Source organism: Lepidochelys kempii, chromosome 2, assembly GCF_965140285.1.
Source record: "Lepidochelys kempii isolate rLepKem1 chromosome 2, rLepKem1.hap1, whole genome shotgun sequence".
NCBI classification, from domain to species: Eukaryota; Metazoa; Chordata; order Testudines; family Cheloniidae; genus Lepidochelys; species Lepidochelys kempii.
In genome coordinates this window covers 48,798,201-48,819,278 of record NC_136381.1, presented here as the reverse complement: position 1 = coordinate 48,819,278, position 21,078 = coordinate 48,798,201, and the positions used below count along the sequence as shown (strand labels likewise).

At 40.9% G+C, this 21,078-nt stretch overlaps 1 protein-coding gene across 3 annotated transcripts in view; it reads left to right on the top strand.

Annotated features, from left to right (window-relative positions):
* The window catches only part of WWP1 (WW domain containing E3 ubiquitin protein ligase 1), a 180,594-nt gene that overhangs the window by 100,998 nt on the left and 58,518 nt on the right, over positions 1–21,078 (top strand). For all 3 annotated transcript variants that reach the window (XM_073330654.2, XM_073330653.2, XM_073330655.2), the window contains 3 exons: positions 2,783–3,122; positions 6,786–6,881; positions 7,491–7,665. In XM_073330654.2, coding sequence (XP_073186755.1) covers positions 2,783–3,122; positions 6,786–6,881; positions 7,491–7,665 — 611 coding nt within the window. The remainder of the gene's footprint in view (positions 1–2,782; positions 3,123–6,785; positions 6,882–7,490; positions 7,666–21,078) is intronic.

Below are 21,078 nucleotides of genomic sequence, written 5' to 3'. Positions count from 1 at the left end.
ATTGTAATACATATGGGAAACAGGATCCCAGGCTCAGACAGTCATTCCTTTCTGTTATTCAAAAAGGGTGGCTGGCAGAATGAAATCAAAGTTTACATCAATTCTTATAGTAGAATTATAAAATCCTGCTCCTACAACTCGACTGGTCCTCCTTCACCTGGACCCCCTGCCCTGAGCCTCCGCCGCACCGCTCCTTCACCTGGACCCCCTGCCCTGAGCCCCCGCCGCACCCCTCCTTCACCTGGACCCCCTGCCCTGAGCCCCCGCCGCACCCCTCCTTCACCTCGACCCGCTGCACCCGGCACCCAGACCCCCCTGCCTTGAGCCCCCTGCTGCACCCCTCCTGCACCTCAACCCCCTGCCCTGAGCCCCCTGCTGAACCCCACCGCACCCCTCCTGAGCCCCCTGCTGTATCCCACACTCCTGCACCCCAAACCCCTGCCCTGAGCACCCTGCACCCCTCCTGTACCCCTTGGGGGCAGGGAGGAGGCGGAGATGAGTTGGGGATTTTGGGGAAGGGGTTGGAATGAGGGCAGGGAAGGGGTGGGAAGAGGTGGGGCGGGGTAGGGCCTCATGGAAGGGGGGGAGTGGGGGTGGGGCCGGGGCAGCGGGGGTGGGGGTCAGTGATGCGGCCCTCGGGTCAATCTACTAGTCCTCATGTGGCCCTTGTGGCTAGAGTATTAACAGGATAGTTTCTGAGTTTTTGTAGATTTAGAAAAGACATATAGTTAAGTGGCTGGAAGGATGCTCATACCAGTGCTGAGGAAATATGTTGTGTCTGAGAATTTAAAACAGTGATCCGAACATTTTCTGAAATGACAAGTCCCTTTGAGGTAAAAGCTGGACTGTACTGGGGGGCTGTTGTTTCCTGCTCCTGAACTGAAGAGAGGACACTTTTTGTTGAATGTGATATTCAGAAGCAATCCTAAATCTGTACAATCTAGCAGAACTTCTTGTGAATAAGGCTTCAGCAGTCAGTGTCTAAGTATGTATAAACAAAAATACCCTGTCTTCTAAGTTGTCTCACTACTGCAGGACGGCACTTCGTAAAAACACTTGGCTCTGTAGAAAGGCCAAATTGCAAGACCTTGTACTGATAATATCTTCGTGCTGCCACTATATGGAGGTGCTTCTGATGATTTGGCCAGATAAAAATATGGAAATATGCATCTTTTAAACTAAGGGTTAGGAACCAGTCCATAATTGAAAGCGAGGGAATTGTGGAGGCTAGGCTTACAATGCTGTCCTTTGATTCCTTGGTGAGTGTTCTTTATTTATCTATTATTAGTTTATTGTTGTTATCACATTGGGGAGAAGGGTGAGCAAGTTACACACCTTGATGACAAACCCTCCATTTACTATTTTTCAAAAAGACATGGTGGTCTTAGACCTGATCCCACGTTTTTACCAATAATATTATCAGAGTTTCACAACATACAATTAATTTGCCACTGCTTTTTCCAAAAGCCATGTTTTAATAAAGGGCAATCTGCTATATGTACTTCAGATGCTAGAAGGGTATTAGCATGTTGTTTAAATAGAACTAAAGATTTTAGGAGGTCTTCTGGTTATTTGTTTATTCTACTAAGAATCATATGGGTTATAATTTATATGCTAAAATACAGATTTCCAGTTGGGTAAAACAGTGTTTCCTTGAATGCCACAAGTTAGCAGTAGTCACTGTGCCTAAAGTTGTGACATCTCATTCAACAAGGGCCATGGCAGGATCTTTTGCTCGTCTTAAACATGTTCCTGTTGGGGAAATCTGTAAGGCTGCTACTTGGAAGTCACTTTATGTTTACTAAACATTATGCTTTGGATTTGGCTTCAAGAGTGGATGCTAGATTTGGTGGAGTAGCACTTCAATTGTTTTTAATAATCATAGAAGATTAGGGTTGGAAGAGACCTCAGGAGGTCATCTAGTCCAACCCCCTGCTCAAGTCTGTTCCCTCCTCCTGAGTTTTTCAGCACTCCTTACGAAACTGTTCCTAAGTGGGAATATGTAGAGTCACTCAAAGAAGAAATGAAGGTTACTTCTAACCAGAGTTGTTCTTCGAGTGCTTGCTCATATCCATTCCAAGTCCGGCGTGCCCACACATCTTACTTGGAATGGACATGAGCAACACATCTCGAAGAACAACAGTTACAAAAGGCAGGTAACCGTTATTTCTTTCAGATGACTCTGCACATTCACACTTCCTGCTCACCCTCCCTTCTTCCTCGTTCCTATTTTGCTTTCTCCTGGTCAGCAGTTGGAAGAAACTGAGGTGGTAGGGTGCACAATGCCTCCTTATATAGCCTTGCCATCAGAACATTTAAAGACACTGAGGGAAGGAGTAGAGGATACACATGCACTCACTCCAACAGGTACTGGTTGGAGAATGTTCCACCATTACGCTTCACTCGTTGGCGCGTTACCCATATTGTGAATATACAGAGTCATCTTGAACTCTGGTTGCAAGTACCCACCCTTCGTTTATTTACATATATAAACTAGAGTTTAAGTAAATTATCTTATGTTCACAATGGATTGGAGATTGGCTAAAGGTCTGTAATAGAGGTAGGGGAAGCACAGCCTTAATTGAAGAAGCTGCCTCTTGTGCCATTTTACTTGTAAGTCTTCGGCAACATGGAACATAGCTCATTAGAATCTAGAAGGTGTAATCTTAAAAAGTATATCTTCTTTCAGTGGATGAAATTTACTTCATGTTTATCATTTAAAAAATAAATTGTATCAAAAAGCTATCTGTTGTATAAAATGTTCTTACTTTGTGCTTCCCAGTTAATGGTGAGTCATCGTCAACTGCACCGGAAGCTGATAATTCTGCCTCTGAGGCTTTTATGGGTTCTGTAGAAACCCCCATGTCTACAGATTGCACTAACACAATTACAGAACCTCTATCAACAACGGAAACAGTTAGTTATTCTGAAAACAGCACATCTTCTACAGTCCCCATTGTGTCTGCTGGACTTGAAGCTGTAACTACCACAGACCCTGCATCCTCTAATACCAGAAGCAGCACCACTGCAGAAGCAGCAAAACCAAGGGAATCTTCAAGTGCATCTGGGGAACCTGTGAGACAGCAGCCTGGTAGTACCAGTACAGAACCTTTGCCACCAGGGTATGTGGGCTTGGTTTTAATTAATAATATGTTCTAATCCTGTCTGGCCTGAACACATTTATATATAGACACAGAGATTTTATTATGGCTCTGGATTGCCAAATACAGTCCAGTTGGCTGAGACATAGTTATTTGATCTAAAATAGTTTTGCAGTATTGCAGTCCTAACTGGGTGGAAGCTTTTGGTGCCAGAAACTAATAACAGGCTGCTTGTTTGCTGAGACAGTGATATGACCTTATAGAAGAGCCTCAAGACATTCTGGGCAGAAAGAATCTTCATTTGAGATATTTAAACTTATTCCATACTTGGGGCATAGTTCCTTGCTCATCTACTTTTGAAGCTTGTTACATATGTAGGGATCAAAAATAGTGTTTGTGTGGGGGAGAAGAATGCAGTAAAAATGTATTGAAAATACTTTGACACTAACAGGGGTATCTGGAGTTGTGTCCCAAAAATGTGCTGAATACAAATGAAATTGTAAAGGGGGTGCATGTGTGTGTAAAAAGGATAGAAATTATAAAATTCCAAGGTAGTCATGGTGCTTGCAACTACAGCATTAACACTGAAGCTGTCCTATTAGCTGTCACATGACTTTGCAAACTAGAATTGAGAGGTGCTTACTGAAGTTAACAGAAACTGAAGCACATTTTAAGGGTATACTAAAACATAGGTTGACTGGACTTTTTAACTTTTTTGGAAATATGTTGTCTCCTTGAGTGGAAAACATTACTTCAGTGGCAATGTTTATTTACTGTTGCCTGATCTATTGATCACTGCTTCAGTGGAACTTAGACTTGTACTTACAAGGGCACTCTGTCCCTTGCGCTTAGCCAGTTTCATTGCTACCTTATCCCCTGCTTCCTGTGTTTGGTGCTTTAGTAAGCTACAGAGGGACTACTTGTTCCTCTTTGCACAATGCTTCCACTGGGACGGGGGTGCTTCCATTGAAAGCCCCATCTCCAGCTAACGCTTTTTCACTTTTACATGAAACAGGTGGCACATCAAATCCCAGGGGTTTGGGTGCTCAAAGACATTCTTCCTGTACTCCTGAATTGAACCTCTGCCACGCTTCTTAATATATGTTAACATAAAACTTCTAATGCTGTGGCTAAAAAAACATGGCCACAGCTTGGTCCTCTAGACTCTTTTTTTAATGTGGAGAAATGAGTTAGTTTAAGTTTGAGTTTCAATTTTCAGAATATCAATGGGCTAGATTCATGAAATGCCAGTGGGTATGAGGGGGATCTCCCTTTTATAACCTTTAGCCCAGTAGTTAGAGTACTCTCATGGAATGCTAGAGAGAGGATTTGAACGTGAGTCTCTCACATTACAGGATAGTGTCCTAGCTACTGGGACCTTAGAGGCATCCGATGAAGTGAGCTGTAGCCCATGAAAGCTTATGCTCTAATAAATTTGTTAGTTTCTAAGGTGCCACAAGTACTCCTGTTCTTTTTGTGGATACAGACTAACATGGCTGCTACTCTGAAACCTAGCTACTGGGCTGAGTGATGGGATGGGATGCTCTGTTGTGGTCTTTTTCAGTCTGTCCTGTTGGAGTTGTTCCACATTTTATAAATAAATAGTCATTGGAACACGGACTTGAACTTGCATTTCCCACACCTTAGGTGAGAACCCTAACCACAAGGCTACAGAGTCATTCTCATGCTCTTTCTCTAGCAGTATGACTACTGCCACAGTTTTGGGGATGACCCTGTTTAGGGGGATCGAACTCCACTGAAGCTTTGCACACTAGTGGTAGGAGAAAGAAGGGTTGTGTGAGCTGGTGGAACGGTAGGGATGTGTCCAGGGGATCAATGCACTGGTCATATCCACTGGCCCCAAAACACTCTGTGTGTGTGGGGTGGGGAGAAAGAGGATAACTGCAGCCACTGATCTACAAAGGCATTAGTATTGGTTTTGAAGTGGCCTAAATGCTAGCTACTGCTGGTTGGAGGTGAGAATTCCATAAATAGATTTTAAGGCCAGAAGAGACCATGAGATTATCTAATCTGATCCCTTTATACTACAGGCCCTTAAATTCCACCCAGTTAGCCCTGTATTGAGTCTAATAATTTGTGTGTTGACTAAAGCATGCCTTCCAAAAAAGTATCTAGTGTTGATCTGAAGACTTCAAGAGTTGACGAATCCAACGCTTGGATTGTTAGTTAGTTGCAATGGTTAATCAACCTTCACTTTTAAATTTGTGCCTTATTTATCTGACTTTAGCTTCCAGTCATTGGTGGTTCTTACATCTTTCTCAGCTAAAGAGCCTTTTGGTACCTGGTATGTTCTCCCTGTGAATGTACTTATATACTGTAATCAAGTCGCCTCTCAGTTTCTTTTTTGATAATCTAAACAGATTTTACTCTTTAGGTCTCTCACTGTAAGGCATTTTATCCAGCCCTCAAATCACTTTTATGGCTCTTTATAGTACCCTCTCCATTTTTTTCAATATAATTTTTAAAATGCTCACCAGTACTGAATGCAGTGTTCTAGTATCGGTCTCACCAATGCCATTTACAGAAGTAAAATAGTCTCTCTACTCCTACTTGTGCTAAGCCCCTGTATTTACAACCAGGGATCACATTAGTCTTTTTTGCCACATCATCATGATGTTTGTCCACTATGACCCCTTAATCCTTTTCAGAGTCACTGCTTTCTAGGATGCAGCCTCACATTTTGTAAGTATGGCCAGTATTCTTTAGAATATTGGTGTAAAGAGCTTCTACATCCATGGTGGCCAGGATGGTGTTTTCAAGATCATCAGTGCATTGTAGTTTCCTCAGGAAGTCGGTGGTGTCTCGAAGATAGCTAGGATTTCTGGTAGTGTAGGGTCTGAGGAAAGAGTCTGAATAGCCAGATAATCCTGCTGTAAGAGTGACAATGCCTGAGATGATGGGGCGTCCAGGATTTCCAGGTTTATGGATCTTGGGTAGCAGGTACAGCAAACAGGAGAAGATCAAGAATGAGCTCTTAAAACTGGAGACTCTCTCATACAAAACCAACCTTCCACACAATCCGTGTGTCTGGACTCTACAAAAACCTACAAGATCAATAAAATGTCAGGACAATCAGAAGCAAGTACTTCCCAAAGTACCCAGCCAGGTCCAGGACAATAATTAGCAAAACTGTATGACTTTCATGTGTGAAAGTCTGAGCAAGTTAAAATGACATTCTACTTTTGTGTGTGTGTGTGTGCACGCATGCGCTGTTTGGTGTTCTGTAATGTAATTTAAATTAAAATCCAGGATTATAACTGGAATGCAGGGTATTAGTTACCATGTGTTTAAGAAACGCTGAATAGTTATTGTGACTTTTTTCTGTATTGTAGTTTAAATAAATTATCAAAACAATTGTAAGTGGTGCGATTATATTGTATTATTTTGACAAATAAAATATGCAGCAATTTGCATAATTTTTAACTTTTTGGTGCAGAATCCACCTAGGAGTAGAGGGTAAAAAGAATTAACGTAAGATAGGACATAATGTGGCACACAAGCCTTTTCTGAGTGGGCAAATTTGACCCTTAGCCTTTAGAGTAAGGACTAGGATTGGATAACCCATTTGTTCACTACCAGACATTTTTTTTTTTTTTGCTTGTCTGAAAATTTAATCAGAAGACAACGTTTTTGTGTTGTTTAAAGACATGTCTTTTGTTTAAGATGGGAACAGAGAAAGGATCCTCATGGTAGAACCTATTATGTTGATCACAACACACGAACTACGACATGGGAAAGACCACAGCCTTTACCGCCAGGGTAATGAAAGTTTATATACTACTATGAATGTTTTACTTACGTTAGTACCAAAAAGTATTTTTATTACATTTTGTTATTACATGAAAAAAGTATAATTATACAAGTAGTATTTTTTGAAATCAGAAGTTCATAAAAGCAATACCACACATATATTGCAACACCCCTCTTTCCCCAAAACAAAATAAAACAGCATAAATCTTTACCAGATAATGATCAGGATCATCATAGCTACTTTTATGTGAATGTTAGTGTTACATCTATTGCCTGTGCTTATCTTTTGCTGCTAATAACGTTGAATTATTTATCCTTTTATTTAATGTTTAAATTTAAAGGGTACTTATTTTATGACCTTTTTGGTCTAGCTGTGCAGAAGAATAGTTGAGACTGTTTCCTTTGGAAGGCTAATAGTTGTTTCTAGAAATTTACATAAAGTCTCAGAAACAGAACACCAATGTGTTATATACAGCAGAAATTAAAATTTCTGCCTATCTCTCATCTCTATGTTGGAACTGAAACGTTAGCTAAGAATTTAGTGTACCACAGAAAATTAGTTTTGTACTTTTTACTGAAAATTATATAGCTCTTAACATTAGTATTTTTGTTTGTTAGCTGGGAAAGAAGGGTTGATGATCGTGGAAGAGTTTACTATGTGGATCATAACACGAGAACAACAACATGGCAGCGACCAACCATGGAATCGGTCAGGAACTTCGAGCAGTGGCAGTCTCAACGTAACCAACTACAGGGAGCTATGCAACAATTTAACCAACGATACCTCTATTCGGTAACTTTTAGCAAGCTATGAAATGTTAAGAAATATTTTTTCAGATATTTTTAACTTTACTGTTCCCCAGTGGCTTCAAAATTACACAACTGTATATATTGTGAGATGTTCATCTAGAAAGATGGTTAGCATCACTAACTTGAATAATGGATTCTATTTTAGAACCTTTACTTCTAAAGCTACTACCGGTGCAGGATTCTCACTGCTGGGTCTCCACTCTCCAGCTCAAGACCAGTCTACTTCCCAAGTACTTAAGGTTTTCGTTCCCTAAGGGCAATAGTAACTGGTACAAGTGTACACCTTCTGACCTTAGGGGAAACTTCAGTTCTGCAGCTCAGCCTCTTCTTTGAGCATTGAGTTCTTTGGCACACTTGTCTTAGGGTGTTGGTTTGGTACTTAGGTGCTCTTGATTTTCTTTTAATCACTCAGCTTTTCGTCAACATTTTGGTAGTTCGGCTTTCTTACTTTGGGGCCTGTTTTGAAGTATCTGCTTTTGTTCAACTGTGAAACTTCTTGCATGGTTTCTGTGTTTTCTCTCAGGTTGTCATTCATTCCTTCAATTTTATAGCTGATCAGCTTCAAGAAACGCCAGTTCTGAGATGGGGAAAGACATTAATGAACAGATTCACTGTATCCTCTAATTGGGAGTCAAGAATAGTGTGCAGGAGTGTTAAACTGTCTACGTATACCACCTAAGCAGTCAAATATTACAGGGATCATGTCCAGACTCTTACTGAGGGACCCCTCTTGGAGACCCTCATAAGGTTGGTATGAGGCCAGAGGCGGGGTGTGTGTGTGTGTGTGTGTGTGGTGGTGGGGACACAGGGTCATGTACCTCCCCAAATTTCTGCCTTCCATTTACCACAGAGGTTTTCAAATTGTGGGGTGCATGGCTGGGTGTTCCCTAGGCAGGGTGGGCGACACAGGTCCGAGCCACGCCCCTGACATGCTCGTGCCTCGTCCCCAAAGGAGCCCGGCGCTGGCTGGCAACACCCCCTAGAGTAGGTCCCTGCCCGTGGGGCCCGGCTGCCATGAGATGCTCCCTGAGGCACTCGCTCACTGCTGCCTTGGTGCTTAAGACTTTGCTGCTGCTCTTCAGCTCAGAGGCAACACGTGAGATGATCACATTGCCCCCACCACCAACATTTAAATATTGTCCCCACACCATCAAGAGTTACACATTGTCTCTGTATGAGGATGCACTGGATGCTTCAAAGGAGAAATCTTTGAAGTGTAAGTCTGAGCCAATTTCAGCCTCTGAGCACTGGGATTCAGGGTTGACACTTCCTGCATTAGTACAGCTTTGCTCTGAACTCACTGGGTTAGCTTTCATCACCAAAGCATCCTGTGACATCCTGTCTGAAACAGAGGATTCAACTATGCACTTAAAGTTGACTGTACTCAGCCCCAGTTTGCCTGATGAGGCACCACATAAGAAGAGTCAGGAATAGGCATAGAAAGATGCATCTCTGGTGACGCCCTTGACTCCTGGCTGCTCTGCATCAAAGCCTCTGTTTTTTTGCTCTGTTTAGCTTTCAGGATTAGGAGACAGAACCAGTGTGACTCTCTGCAATGTGTATTCAGGGACCTTGCCAAGTTGCCCCAGGTTATCTCCAAGACTGTCTTGAGGGATGCAGTATCATCTTTGACACTTATCAGACTTCTCAACACAGTTGGAGTGCGTTTTGCTCTGTTGATGTACAAAGCATTGGCCCTGGTGCTGGTATTCCTGGTATCTTGTGCCTAAGTTCTTAGTGCAACCAGGGCTGACACCTTCTGAGACACTGTCTTGAAGCTTCTGGCACTCTAATCAATTGTCACCTGAATGGATGCAAGGTGATGATCAGGGAGATGGCTGTTGTTTGGACTGGGATGAAACTTCTGATGCCTAATATATTTCTGTTTCCCCCTAATTTCTTTAAAAGCTGACTAAATTGGCAGATTTTGAAATAGTGTCACTCCAGCAATCTACACAGATCACAATTACTCTCAGAAGGTTTCTGCACCATTGCACCCTATTTCAGACCATTTCGTGAAGATATATCAGGACACCTCATCTGTCCTGTCTCTGAGATTTTTCAGGAAAAGTTTCGTTCTTTTCAAGGTCATCCACTATTTTCCCATGTGAACCGTGGGGTTCAAAAGGGAGCTAGATAGATTTATGGATGATAGGTCCATCAATGGCTATTAGCCAGGATGGGCAGGAATGGTGTCCCTAGCCTCTGTTTGCCAGAAGCTGGGATTGGGTGACAGGGCATGGATCACTTGATGATAACCTGTCGGATCATTCCCTTTGGGGCATCTGCCATTGGCCACTGTCAGAGGACAGGATACTGGGCTTGATGGACCTTTGGTCTGACCCAGTATGGCCGCTCTTATGTTGTTATGAGCTTGGTGGTCATGCTAGCTTTGGATGTGGCCAGAGGGAAGACTAAGGAAACATACAGTATTGTGCCCCAGAACTTGAACTCTGATGCTAGAATTCATTTGTACTAAGAGGTTACCAGTCAATGGCTGGAGCCATTAATGTGGTGACCTGCCCGGTCAAAGAGCAGGTATAGCCTTAGGGAAAATAGGCCTTTGGTCTCATCAGATTCCTTCCTCATGACAAGTATCATGAACTTAAATGAGTAGAGGAAAGGTGTGTGGGCCTGTCCCAGCATTAGGTGTACGGGGCCTTTGATGCAGGAGAGATAGTAGTAAGAGCAGAGCTTGTCTGCAGGCCTCTAGCTTCTGACAGAATGTTAAAAAGAAGAACTTGAGCATGTACTCTACAGAAGAATAACCTTTTTCAGGAAGAGATGGAGGCCTCTTGAGAGAAAGTGAAAGATTTGACAGTCATCCTGTGTTCTTTGTACCTGAGTCCCATCCTCTGGGCCCTACCTGTGGTGTAGGGAAAGGAACGTTGTACTTAAACCTTGCTTTCACATTGAAGGTTGGTCCCAAGGGCGCTCTGGCTTAGTAGCATAAGTCCCTTTGTGAGAACCAAATGTCCAGTTTTTCTTTAAGGAACCTGTAGTTCCTGCTAACTCAGATATTGACTGGAATATTCTAAGGCCATTGGTTAACATGGGTATTCCCATAGAGGATCAAACTTGTTTTTATGTGGTGAGACAGGTGTTAAGGACTTTTCCCTTCACTGCTTCCCATCGTTCTTGTCACCCAAACAGAAAGCAGAGTACCAGAAGTCCAAAGTGCAGGCAATGTAATGTTTATTGGGGTTAGTTTCAGGCAAGCTCTGACACCACAGAGCCTTTTCCCAGTGTTCCGTTCCCCACTCCTCGTTCTTAGCAGGCATAATTATGCTGTAGTGCACACCCTTGATCCCACCCCTTACAATTTATGGTCATGTTCCGTTTTGGAGGGTCATGAGGCTGAGGGCTTTGTACTGCCTCTTTTGTATCCCATGGGCGGGTAAGGAGTGATGTTGTGTTTGGGTGAAAGACGGGCATTTCTTTGGCTTGTACTGTTTCTTATACCTTCCCCACATTCTTAGTGGTTGCTTGACCTTGGCTAGAGAGGAGCCAGGCAGCCTTCCAGTGTATGCTCATATATTACACTCCCACCATACACAGTAATACTTTAGCTCTATTCCTATCTTTTCTCATTATACTGACAAACCCGTCTGGTTGGGCAGAAGCAACACACAGTGTCTTTGTTCACATATATTAGTAAGGATATAAGAGAATCAAAAATCAAACCCAAAATTCTATCCCAGGCAAGTAAGCTCAAACTCCTGTGATGAAATGATCTCTTTTCCTGGCCTCAGATTCAGGTCAGGTGGCTCTCCCCTCCCAACCCACTGCCATATATCAGTCTCTGATTGAGAACGATGCTCGGTCTGCCTTGGCATTGCAGTCACCCAAACCTTCAGGGAAGAAGTTGGAAGGTTCTGGGAAAGCTCTCTAAAAAGAGTTCTAGTTCTCATAAATAACCTACATCTAAAAGATCTCAATCTCTGGAAAGATTAACAGTGTTCCAGCCCTCAGGTACCAGTCTGGGTAGTGTTAAGACTCCATGCTCCTAAGACTCTGAGCTCCTCTACGGGACATGACCCGAAGCATGCTTCAGTGCTATCAAAGCATGATCAGAGCAGCTGGGAGAAACAGCCTACTTCTAGCAGGTAGGTGTCAATGGACCTCCCACCACCTTTTTCGGTACCCAACATTATGATTCCTTCAGTACTGCAAAAATCCAACCATACACCTCAGCCAACAATCACTTTGAAGCAGTCAGCATCATTGGTACCATCAAATTCCATTGCAAGGGACCTACCTAAGTAGAGCTTTACCTGCAGTACCATTAGTTCATCAGATACCATAGGGATTTAGATATTCCAGAGACCTGTTTGTGTTGGATGAGCTGAAGTCTCCTCTCTTGATGGGTACTGAGTACCTCTTGGTACTGAGATCTATACGGTCACCAGAATTACACCTCTCCTTGGTACCTCCTGATTCTCCATCGTTTTCTGGTGGAGATGCCCCTTTTGATGTTGAAGAGGACCTTTCCTCAATCTCTCACATCTCAGTATAAAGCTCTCCCACCTGTCATTGTGGGAATCCTATTGTATTCCACTGTGGGTTTACGCACACGTCCAAAGCCAGAGAATTTTAAAGTAGTGTCTGCTGGCCTGTGTGTGTACCCTGGCTCACCTTGTGCCTCCATCCAGGGATAAAGGGCAGGGTGGACTGACAATCTTTCTAGTTCCTTTTCACTGCCACACAATTTGGATCAGAACCTCCAGTGTCTGTAGCTTCAGCCTACAAAATAAGATTTAGATTTAGCTTTGTAAATAATTTTAACGGTTTGTGTACTCTGTCTGGGGAAACACCCATACCCTGTTCGAGTACTGAACTATGCCCAGGATTCTGGGCTTCAAACACTTTGTTTCCTGCCCGGGATCCTTGTCAGTTAGCAACGACCACCAGCTCTGCCTGTACTGCCTTGGGGAAGCCCACATCATGGCGAGGTGCAGTATCTGCCAATAGTTCCCCAGCCGTACCTGAGAAGGGCGGGAACTTCATCTCCAGAAATACCTCATGGAGAAGGCCATGAGGCCTCAATTAGACCCTGGCCAGGGAAACCCCTCCCCTCTCATACATCGGTCTGATTCAACAAGGAGTGCACCTACTGCTGTAAAGTCCACCTCTGGTGCAGGAGAATCTACCCTCAGAGATCCCTCCCAGTGGGATCTTGTCGGAAATCTAGGAAGCACTCTCATAAGCATGAGACTAAGTCTTGCTCTAAATTCACTTCGGAGAAGTCAAATTCATCTCGAGCAAGCCCATCAGCTTGGTGTGTGAGGACTTAGGATGTCCTTAAGTCCCAGAGACAAGACAATAAAGCCCAAAAGCATTGGGCTACATCAGTACCCAACCACTATCCATCAGTACCATCATTTGCATTACTTCCTAAACTCCAGGATCTGCCAGCAGTGACAAAGACTGATCACGGTCAACTTCTCCTATCCATGGCACGGTCTTCCTTGGCAGCTACACAATCTCCTCTGATTCCAGCGGCTCAGATAAGTAGAACCTTTCTCTCACTGGGGAGATCTAAATCTGTTGCTGTTCCACAGGATGTTTTTGCTTTTCTGGATCCGGAATTCCCTCCATAAGGCCTCTCTGTTTCCAGAGAGATAACACCATCAAGGGAGACGACCTCTGGATTGGACAGAAGCAACACACAGTGTCTTTGTCAACTCTCCTCCAGATGCACCGACAGTACTGCCTCTGGAGCCGGAATCGGCCTTCACTTCATAAGGAGATTCTGAACCAGCTGATGAATCCCATCCTACATATCTTCCAACACCCAAAAGACCTACATCAGTTTGGGATTAACCTCTGCCTCATCTAACTCAGATCTATTGGTACTCCATTCCTTGGAGGCCTCTACAACCACTTGTTGATCCCTCTTACTGGATATATTGGGATTGTGGGGACCAGCACCTCCTTGCAGAGTTGGTCTGATCTGCTAGGGAGTCATCCCTTGCCTCCCCTTTTAAGGGATCACTCAGATCTGCCCCTGGATCCTACAGTGGAGGAGGTACATTACACATGGATCTGGCAGTTCTGCCGTAACCAGTAAGACTGCCATCTTCATCTCCAAACGAAATGGAGAATCCTATGTCTCCGTCTCCCCCTGATGACTTCAGACGGATCCAGGACCTTCTTCACAGAGTTTCTGGAGAACTACAGATGTATCTTGAATTGGTTCCTGTTAATGAAGCCATACTGGAGACAGTTAGGGGTGTGCCAAACTGTCCACTTGCATTCCCACCCAGAGGATGGGGGTTACTTTGTGCCAGCCAAAGGGACAGAATTTTTGTTTTCTCACTCCACTCCCAACTCGGTCCAAACTTGCGGTGGTCCGGTCTTCTAGATTGGATGCTGCCCTTAGAAATGCAGTCTTGTCTTTAGTCTTTGACTCGACTCTGAAGATCCTCTTTCCAGCTGGGGATAATGCTTTGTAATTACCTGAAGTGAGTACCCAGTGAAACACTACTTGAAGAATGAGAGGTTACTCACCTTGTGCAGTAACTGGAGTTTTGAGATGTGTCCCCTATGGCTACTCCATTACCCACTCTCTTTCCCCTCTTCAGAATTTCCTCTCCGGGGCTATGCGGTGGAGAAGGAACTGAGGGTGGTTTGCCCATATAGCCCTATATAGTCTCAGTGCGGGGCATAAGGATGTGTAGGGCTCCTGTGTGGGCCATATGGGCACTGTTACCAAAAAATCGAATTGAAGGCACATGGGGCACGTGCTCCCTTGAAATAGAGCACCCAGACGAATATGCATCTAAAAGAATTCCATTTCCTGCATAAGGTAAGTAACCATTCCTTATTTTGTATATTTTTTTATCATGTCCTCTTTTGCTCATCCCCCTTTTAAGGAAAAGGACCCCATTCTTTTTTCAGTCTTTCTTGATGTGCAGCAATGGTGTGCAGTCATCTCTAAGGGAGTGATCTGGTACTTTCCTATGCTAAGGATGTACTTAGGTACCAAAATGTCTTAAGAACTTGGGGTGTTCTGCTTGTTTTGTGCTATGAGAGCTGTGGAGTCTCAGGAATGAGAATCTTGCAATATATCAGAGAAGCAGAAATATACAGCAAGTAATTTTTCTCTTCGTGATCCTAATAGCAGCTGATGCTTTGAGACACTTTGAAAAAACATTCTATTTTCAAACAAATATGTTCATCTATCACTTTTTGCTCTGTATTCTTTATTGCTAAAGATGTCTGCTTATATGCAGAATCCTTAAGAGTTGATAGGTTCTAGGGGTTCATCTGAGGCAAAAATCATTGTTTATAATACCAAAATGTGATCAGCATAATTATGATTTCAAGTAGTATATAATTAAAAATACTGATGCACTCTTAGGAAACAAAGATACTGTTTGAAAGCCATTAATCTTAGTGCTCAAAAAAAGAGAGAGAAGAGAAATGTAGAAAATGTTAAGTTGGCAGGATTGTCTGTTGTAAGTACAATGTATTTCAAATTTTTATAACAGGTGCAATTATTTCTTAAAACAGAAATAGGAAAACAGTATAATTATACGTAATTGCACTTTTCTGTTTACTAATCAAAGTACAATATTTGTGCTCTGTGTTCATGGAATTATACCACCTTCATCTAAAATATGGCCTGCCTTTGCTTTAATGATATCTTTTACCATTATCACTGATTTTCAGGCCAACTTGAAACATGTTTACTTTTTTCTCTTCAGAATGCATTAGACAACTGTTACAATGTGTCCTCTCTGACCTTATATTCACCAGTCCTAATTTGGTGACCCACTTTATGATTGGTCAGTCAGACACCAATATTCAAAAAGGAAAGAGAAATTGGGTGTTTGATGGTTTACTTGCTTCTCTTTACAACTGCTTTCCATATATTTGTCATGTTTGGTAGATAGTTCAGTGGCATTAGCTACAGTTCCCATTAATAGTAAAACAAAAACATTGAAGAATGATAATAAAACAAGAAAAAATATTAAGGAGCACACATTTGTTGGCTACAGCGCTGCTGTATGTTTTTCTATTACAGAGTAAGTACAATTAATCTACATACAGATTAGAACAATTTAGTGCTCTGAGTTTGCCTCTGAAAGGAAGAGGAAGCTATTTGCAGATAAATTATAGAAAAGCTGAAGTGAGATGTTTGATGGTGGATTTTGTTACCCAAAGGATTGGATTAACTCTCCCTTAGTGGTAAAAGAACCTATCTGTTGACTGAGTGGCCAAAACGACATCATCTTAAGATAAGAAGTGCAGTCAGGGTAACCAAACAATTTTAACTCCTCCTTGTAGTGATACCATGAGAAGAAAAAATAGATCTCATTAAAAAAAAATCAGTTTACTCTATTCTGGGACCACTAACACTAACATGTGTTAGTCATAATCATATGGTTATTTTTTTCAGAGTAACAGCCGTGTTAGTCTGTATTCGCAAAAAGAAAAGGAGGACTTGTGGCACCTTAGAGACGAACCAATTTATTTGAGCATTTTATTGAACTATGCTCAAATAAATTGGTTAGTCTCTAAGGTGCCACAAGTACTCCTTTTCTTTTTTCCATATGGTTATTGCATAACATTAGTATAGACCAGAGTTAAGGTGGTTTAGGTGCCTTAACTCTGCATTTCTTAGCTTAACAGGTTTGGATTTCCTTTAAATGTAACCTTAACTGAATTTGCTGCGTTTGTAGTGGTTGGTTTTGGAATTATTACATCATCTCTGTAACAAAAAATTATATAAAAAATAACAAAAAAGACAATCCAATGCAGCTTCTGTGAAAGAAAATTGAGCCTCCCCAGTCTGTTAATTGTTTGAGACTCAACAAAATAGTAGATAATGGAGAACTATGATATACATTATGATATATACATAATTATATATGTTAGTTAGAAGCCCGGGCGGGAGATGCACAGTTTTCTTTTACACAAGCTATGTTGGTTTGTCTGTGTCATAGATGTTTTAAGGCTCTGTTTATCATTTCACCTATTTTGCCTTGAACTGAAATAAAGCTCTCTAATTTGTAACTTCCAGGATCATCTTTAGTGCCTTTTTAAAGCTATTTACAATATTTGCTCCTCCAGGTTTGTAGCTGATTTTAAGGAGAGGTTGCATGTTTTTGTTATCAGCTCAGACACTTCATTCTTATGTTCCTTCAAAAATCTTGGCTGCATACATGCCATCCAGTCTGGAGATCTGTAGTGGTTTTGTATCATCAGTTTGTTCCAGCATGTCTTTTTACAAACATCTTAATCTCTGATTGTGTCTCCTCTTTATTACCTAAAAAGAGGAGATCTAGGGAAAGTAATCATTTAGGCCCTCATCCTGCAAGGTCATGTGCTTAATTTTTTATGCATGTGAGTAATTGCATTAACTTCATTCATGTTATAAAGTTAAACACACTTTTGCGGGATCAGGGGCTTCACTTCTCTTCAGTGTTCTTTATTCTCCTTAATTGTTCCCTTCATACCTTTGTAGTCTAAAGAACCACTGATTCTTTTGCAGCTTCCTGCTTCTGACATACTTAAAGAATTTCTTGTTTGTTTTTGCATATTTGTCTTACTGATCTTCAGAATACCTCTTAATCCATTTAACTTCTGTTTTACAGTTCAACTGCCATTGAATGTTCTTGGACAATCCAGTTCTTCATTAGATGTAGTTTGCTCACTTCAACATTGTGCACTCAAAGATGCAGTCAGAAAATAGAAAAACTATCTCAATCTGTATCTGTGCATCTTGCTGTTTGTCTACACTGGGAAAATGAGTCATGTTAGAAATGCAAGTTACACTACTTTGCACCCAATGTAGAGTAGACTGTTGTATTTAAAAATGTGTTAGGTTGACAATGACCAACTAATGGATTTTTAAACACTATACTTACTCTGTACTGCGTGCCAAGTGATGTTTAACAATGTGTTTGCTAAAACATGTTACCTAACATGTTTCTAACATGACTCGTAAAAAAACAACAACCCTGGATGAAAATAGCAGCACTTGACTAGGTGAAGAGTCACAGTGTCCCTGCAAAGAATATTTCATGATTTAGACAGTTCAGCCCTTGGTATCTGTAAGAACAATTCAGAAAGTCTTCTCTAAATATTTGAAAGGATTTAGGCTTGTTGCTAAATCGGATCAAATTTGTTTTATACCTTAATTGGCTCAACATTTTCATCTGTAGAATCACCTCTTTCTGTTGATAAAGTATATCAACCATAAATCCTAGATTCTACTATCTGTTGATTCAGAAGACTCTGTGGACCTCTCAATCACCTTTTGATGTCTAATTTTTGGCATGTTTTATGTCCGTTGCCAACTGTTCTCCTTTACTCTCACCATCCTACTGGCATTGTTGTCTGACGGGATGATTGTGATTATATAAAAAGAAAAGGAGGACTTGTGGCACCTTAGAGACTAACAAATTTATTTGAGCATAAGCTTTCGTGAGCTATAGCATCCGATGAAGTGAGCTGTAGCTCACAAAACCTTATGCTCAAATAAATTTGTTAGTCTCTAAGGTGCCACAAGTCCTCCTTTTCTTTTTGCGAATACAGACTAAGACGGCTGCTACTCTGAAGCCTGTTACTATGTATAGTTACAGTTACCTCTGTTCAAGACCTGGTGGCCACGGTGTTGCAGTTTTTAAAAAATTCTCAACTTGATTTTGTACTAAAGATTGTCCTTTCTTGGTCACAGGAGTTACATTTATAAGATCTTTTGTGACACCTTGGTGGCAAATACAGTTTTCACCAGATAATAAGTACATTAGCAGTGTTTCTCAAAATTCAGAAACTTAAGGTGATCTTAGCCAAGAAATTGAGGGCTTTTCTCCGTTTACTGATGCCAGTCATACATCCAGTTCTTAGGGTATTGTTCATCCTTTTCAGCACTTTTACATTTAGGATATATTGGATCAACAATTCTAATTCTAGTTATTAATTGTCTCCAGAGTTAAATTTATTCAGTTTCTGTTAGATTAATGCTTTCTGAAAAAACTTATTTTGGGAATAAAAATAAAGTGACCACTCATGTTCTCTAAATCATAAAGTAATTAAGCAAAGTCTCTTGTTACTTCAGAGAATTGTTAAATAGTCAAGCAGTTCTTATCAGGGCATAAATTTACATTTGTTCTCTCACCTAAACAGAAAAAGGGAAAGGCTGTCATCATAAGGAAGGAGCTGTATTTTTAATGGTCAGGGTGGAAGATACTTAAAACTCCTCAAGTCATTCTAGGAAAGCTAACGCTTTAGCAACACAACTATCATTTTGTGTATGTCCATCTCAGAAAAGGCAGTATTTTGTTGCCTGGAAGCCAGATATGTAAGCAGTTAGAGAATAGGAGTCAGGGTTCACATGTTTTGGTCCTTGTTCTGCCTCTGGCTCACTGTGTGAATGTGGGAAAATATTTTTAACATTTCTGTGTCTTGGTTTCCCCATCTGTAAAATAAGTGGATTTGAGATCTTAGTATCAATACTTTGCACTAGTAGGGAAGTTTTATCATTAATATGATCCTTTGGATAGATAAAGTGGTAGATACTCCTACATTGGTTCCCATCCCTCAAAATCTCATTGTGTATACAAATCTCATTGTGTATACAAACAGATTGGAATACAGACTGGATTGGTGGATTTTAAGATCTGAAATAGTAATTTTTTTCACTTGTGAATTAAGATTCAGAGTCTCAGATCCACCAGTCTGGAGACTATTGCCCTCTCTTCACTTTTAGGTGCTGTCTATATGAGAGTTTAATCTAATTTTTCAAACCCATTTATTAAAGTTTGCAACCTAGTCCAGATCTAAAACAGTTAGTAACAGTAGCCAGTGCAATTACTAATATGCCTAGTAACAACAGCCAATATTGTTACAAATTTTGTTACAACCTTGGTATAGCTCTGCATAGTAGCTAGCATAGAGTAAGTGTAACCATTTTAATGAAACATGGGTGTTTGTCCAGTTCTTCAGGGAAGGAACGTGTTCACAAAATGGTTCTGCCAATGGCCCCAAACCTAGGCAAACTACATCGTTTGTACAGCGGAAATAAAAAAAATCCTATCTTGAGGATCCCATGTCAAAATGTGCTCCACACACCCAACCACATCCAAACTCAACCACATGTTTTTTGGATGCTTCAGCTCATTTGTGCTTCCCACTGGCTTGCACATGGATCAAGCCACAAGAAAGAGAACTGTGCTTAATAACTATTTTAAAAGGCTGTGTATAGCACGGGTTGGGGCCTGGTATTTAGTTCAGAAACAGGTGACCATAAGGTGTGTCACTCTCATTTTTATTTATAGCTGAGTGACATGGGCAAGCAGTTGGAAGGATATATAATGATGACCCAAGGTGGCACAAATCCCGCTTTCCCGTTTACAGACTATAAAGTGGGTAACTCCATCAATTCAGATTGATATATTTAAGACCTAGAAACAAAATTTAAAGGTAAAAATTACTATATTCTTCCAAGGATGCATTTTCCCACAACTTAATTTTGTTTCTTTTTAGCAATAAGCTCACCAAGATACTTCTGTAAAGATTAGACATATTCTGTTAAGAAAGGATTGTGAGAACATTTCTATTATGAGCCTTGTTATGAGGTTTGACACTACTGTACAAACAACTGTTTCAGTATTTCTTCTATATTTTTGTAATGGTTCTATAAGACAAGATGGTAGTATAGTACACGGTAACCTTAAAGCCCTTTTAAGTATGACTGGTATTTGCATGCTGATTAGGGCCTCCATTGACACTATTAATAATAATATTTTGAAGCACCTAGTATCCCTAGTACAAAGCCTTAAAGGAAGCAGTTGACTATATTAAAGATGATTTTAATTGCTCTTTCATTTCCCCTCTGACCAGTGTGCAAATTACAATACTTTGAAGATGTTAGGATACATGGAACTTTCATTTTACTTTGATATAAATTAAAGCAAGATAACTGACAGAATGTCTTAAATCTAAGAGGGTGTAAACGATGTTGAAAACTATAGATGTTTTATAATGACTAACTATAAATTTAGTACAAAGATCTAAGGACACAGACTTTAAATTCTCCTTACTTTTTTTAGTTTTGCCTAAACTACAATATTACTTTAACATAACACTAAATTATATAATTATTAAGCTATGTAAATTTTGTGTTGAAATAGTGTCGTCAAAGAACCATATTCTCGAAATAAAGAATCAGTAACTCAATCAAAAATGCATTTGCCATAAATGGTGCCTGATTTAATGGTTTTAAATGTAAGGTTGAAGCCAGTTGTATAGAAATTTTAGGATTGACTAACTTTAAAACACTAGTATGTCTAAAGAGTTTATTCATGTGCTTAAAGGTCCTTTCAAGTAAGATAAATGGCTTTGAAATCCAAATGGCAATGAAGAGAAAAATATCAAAAGGACTTGG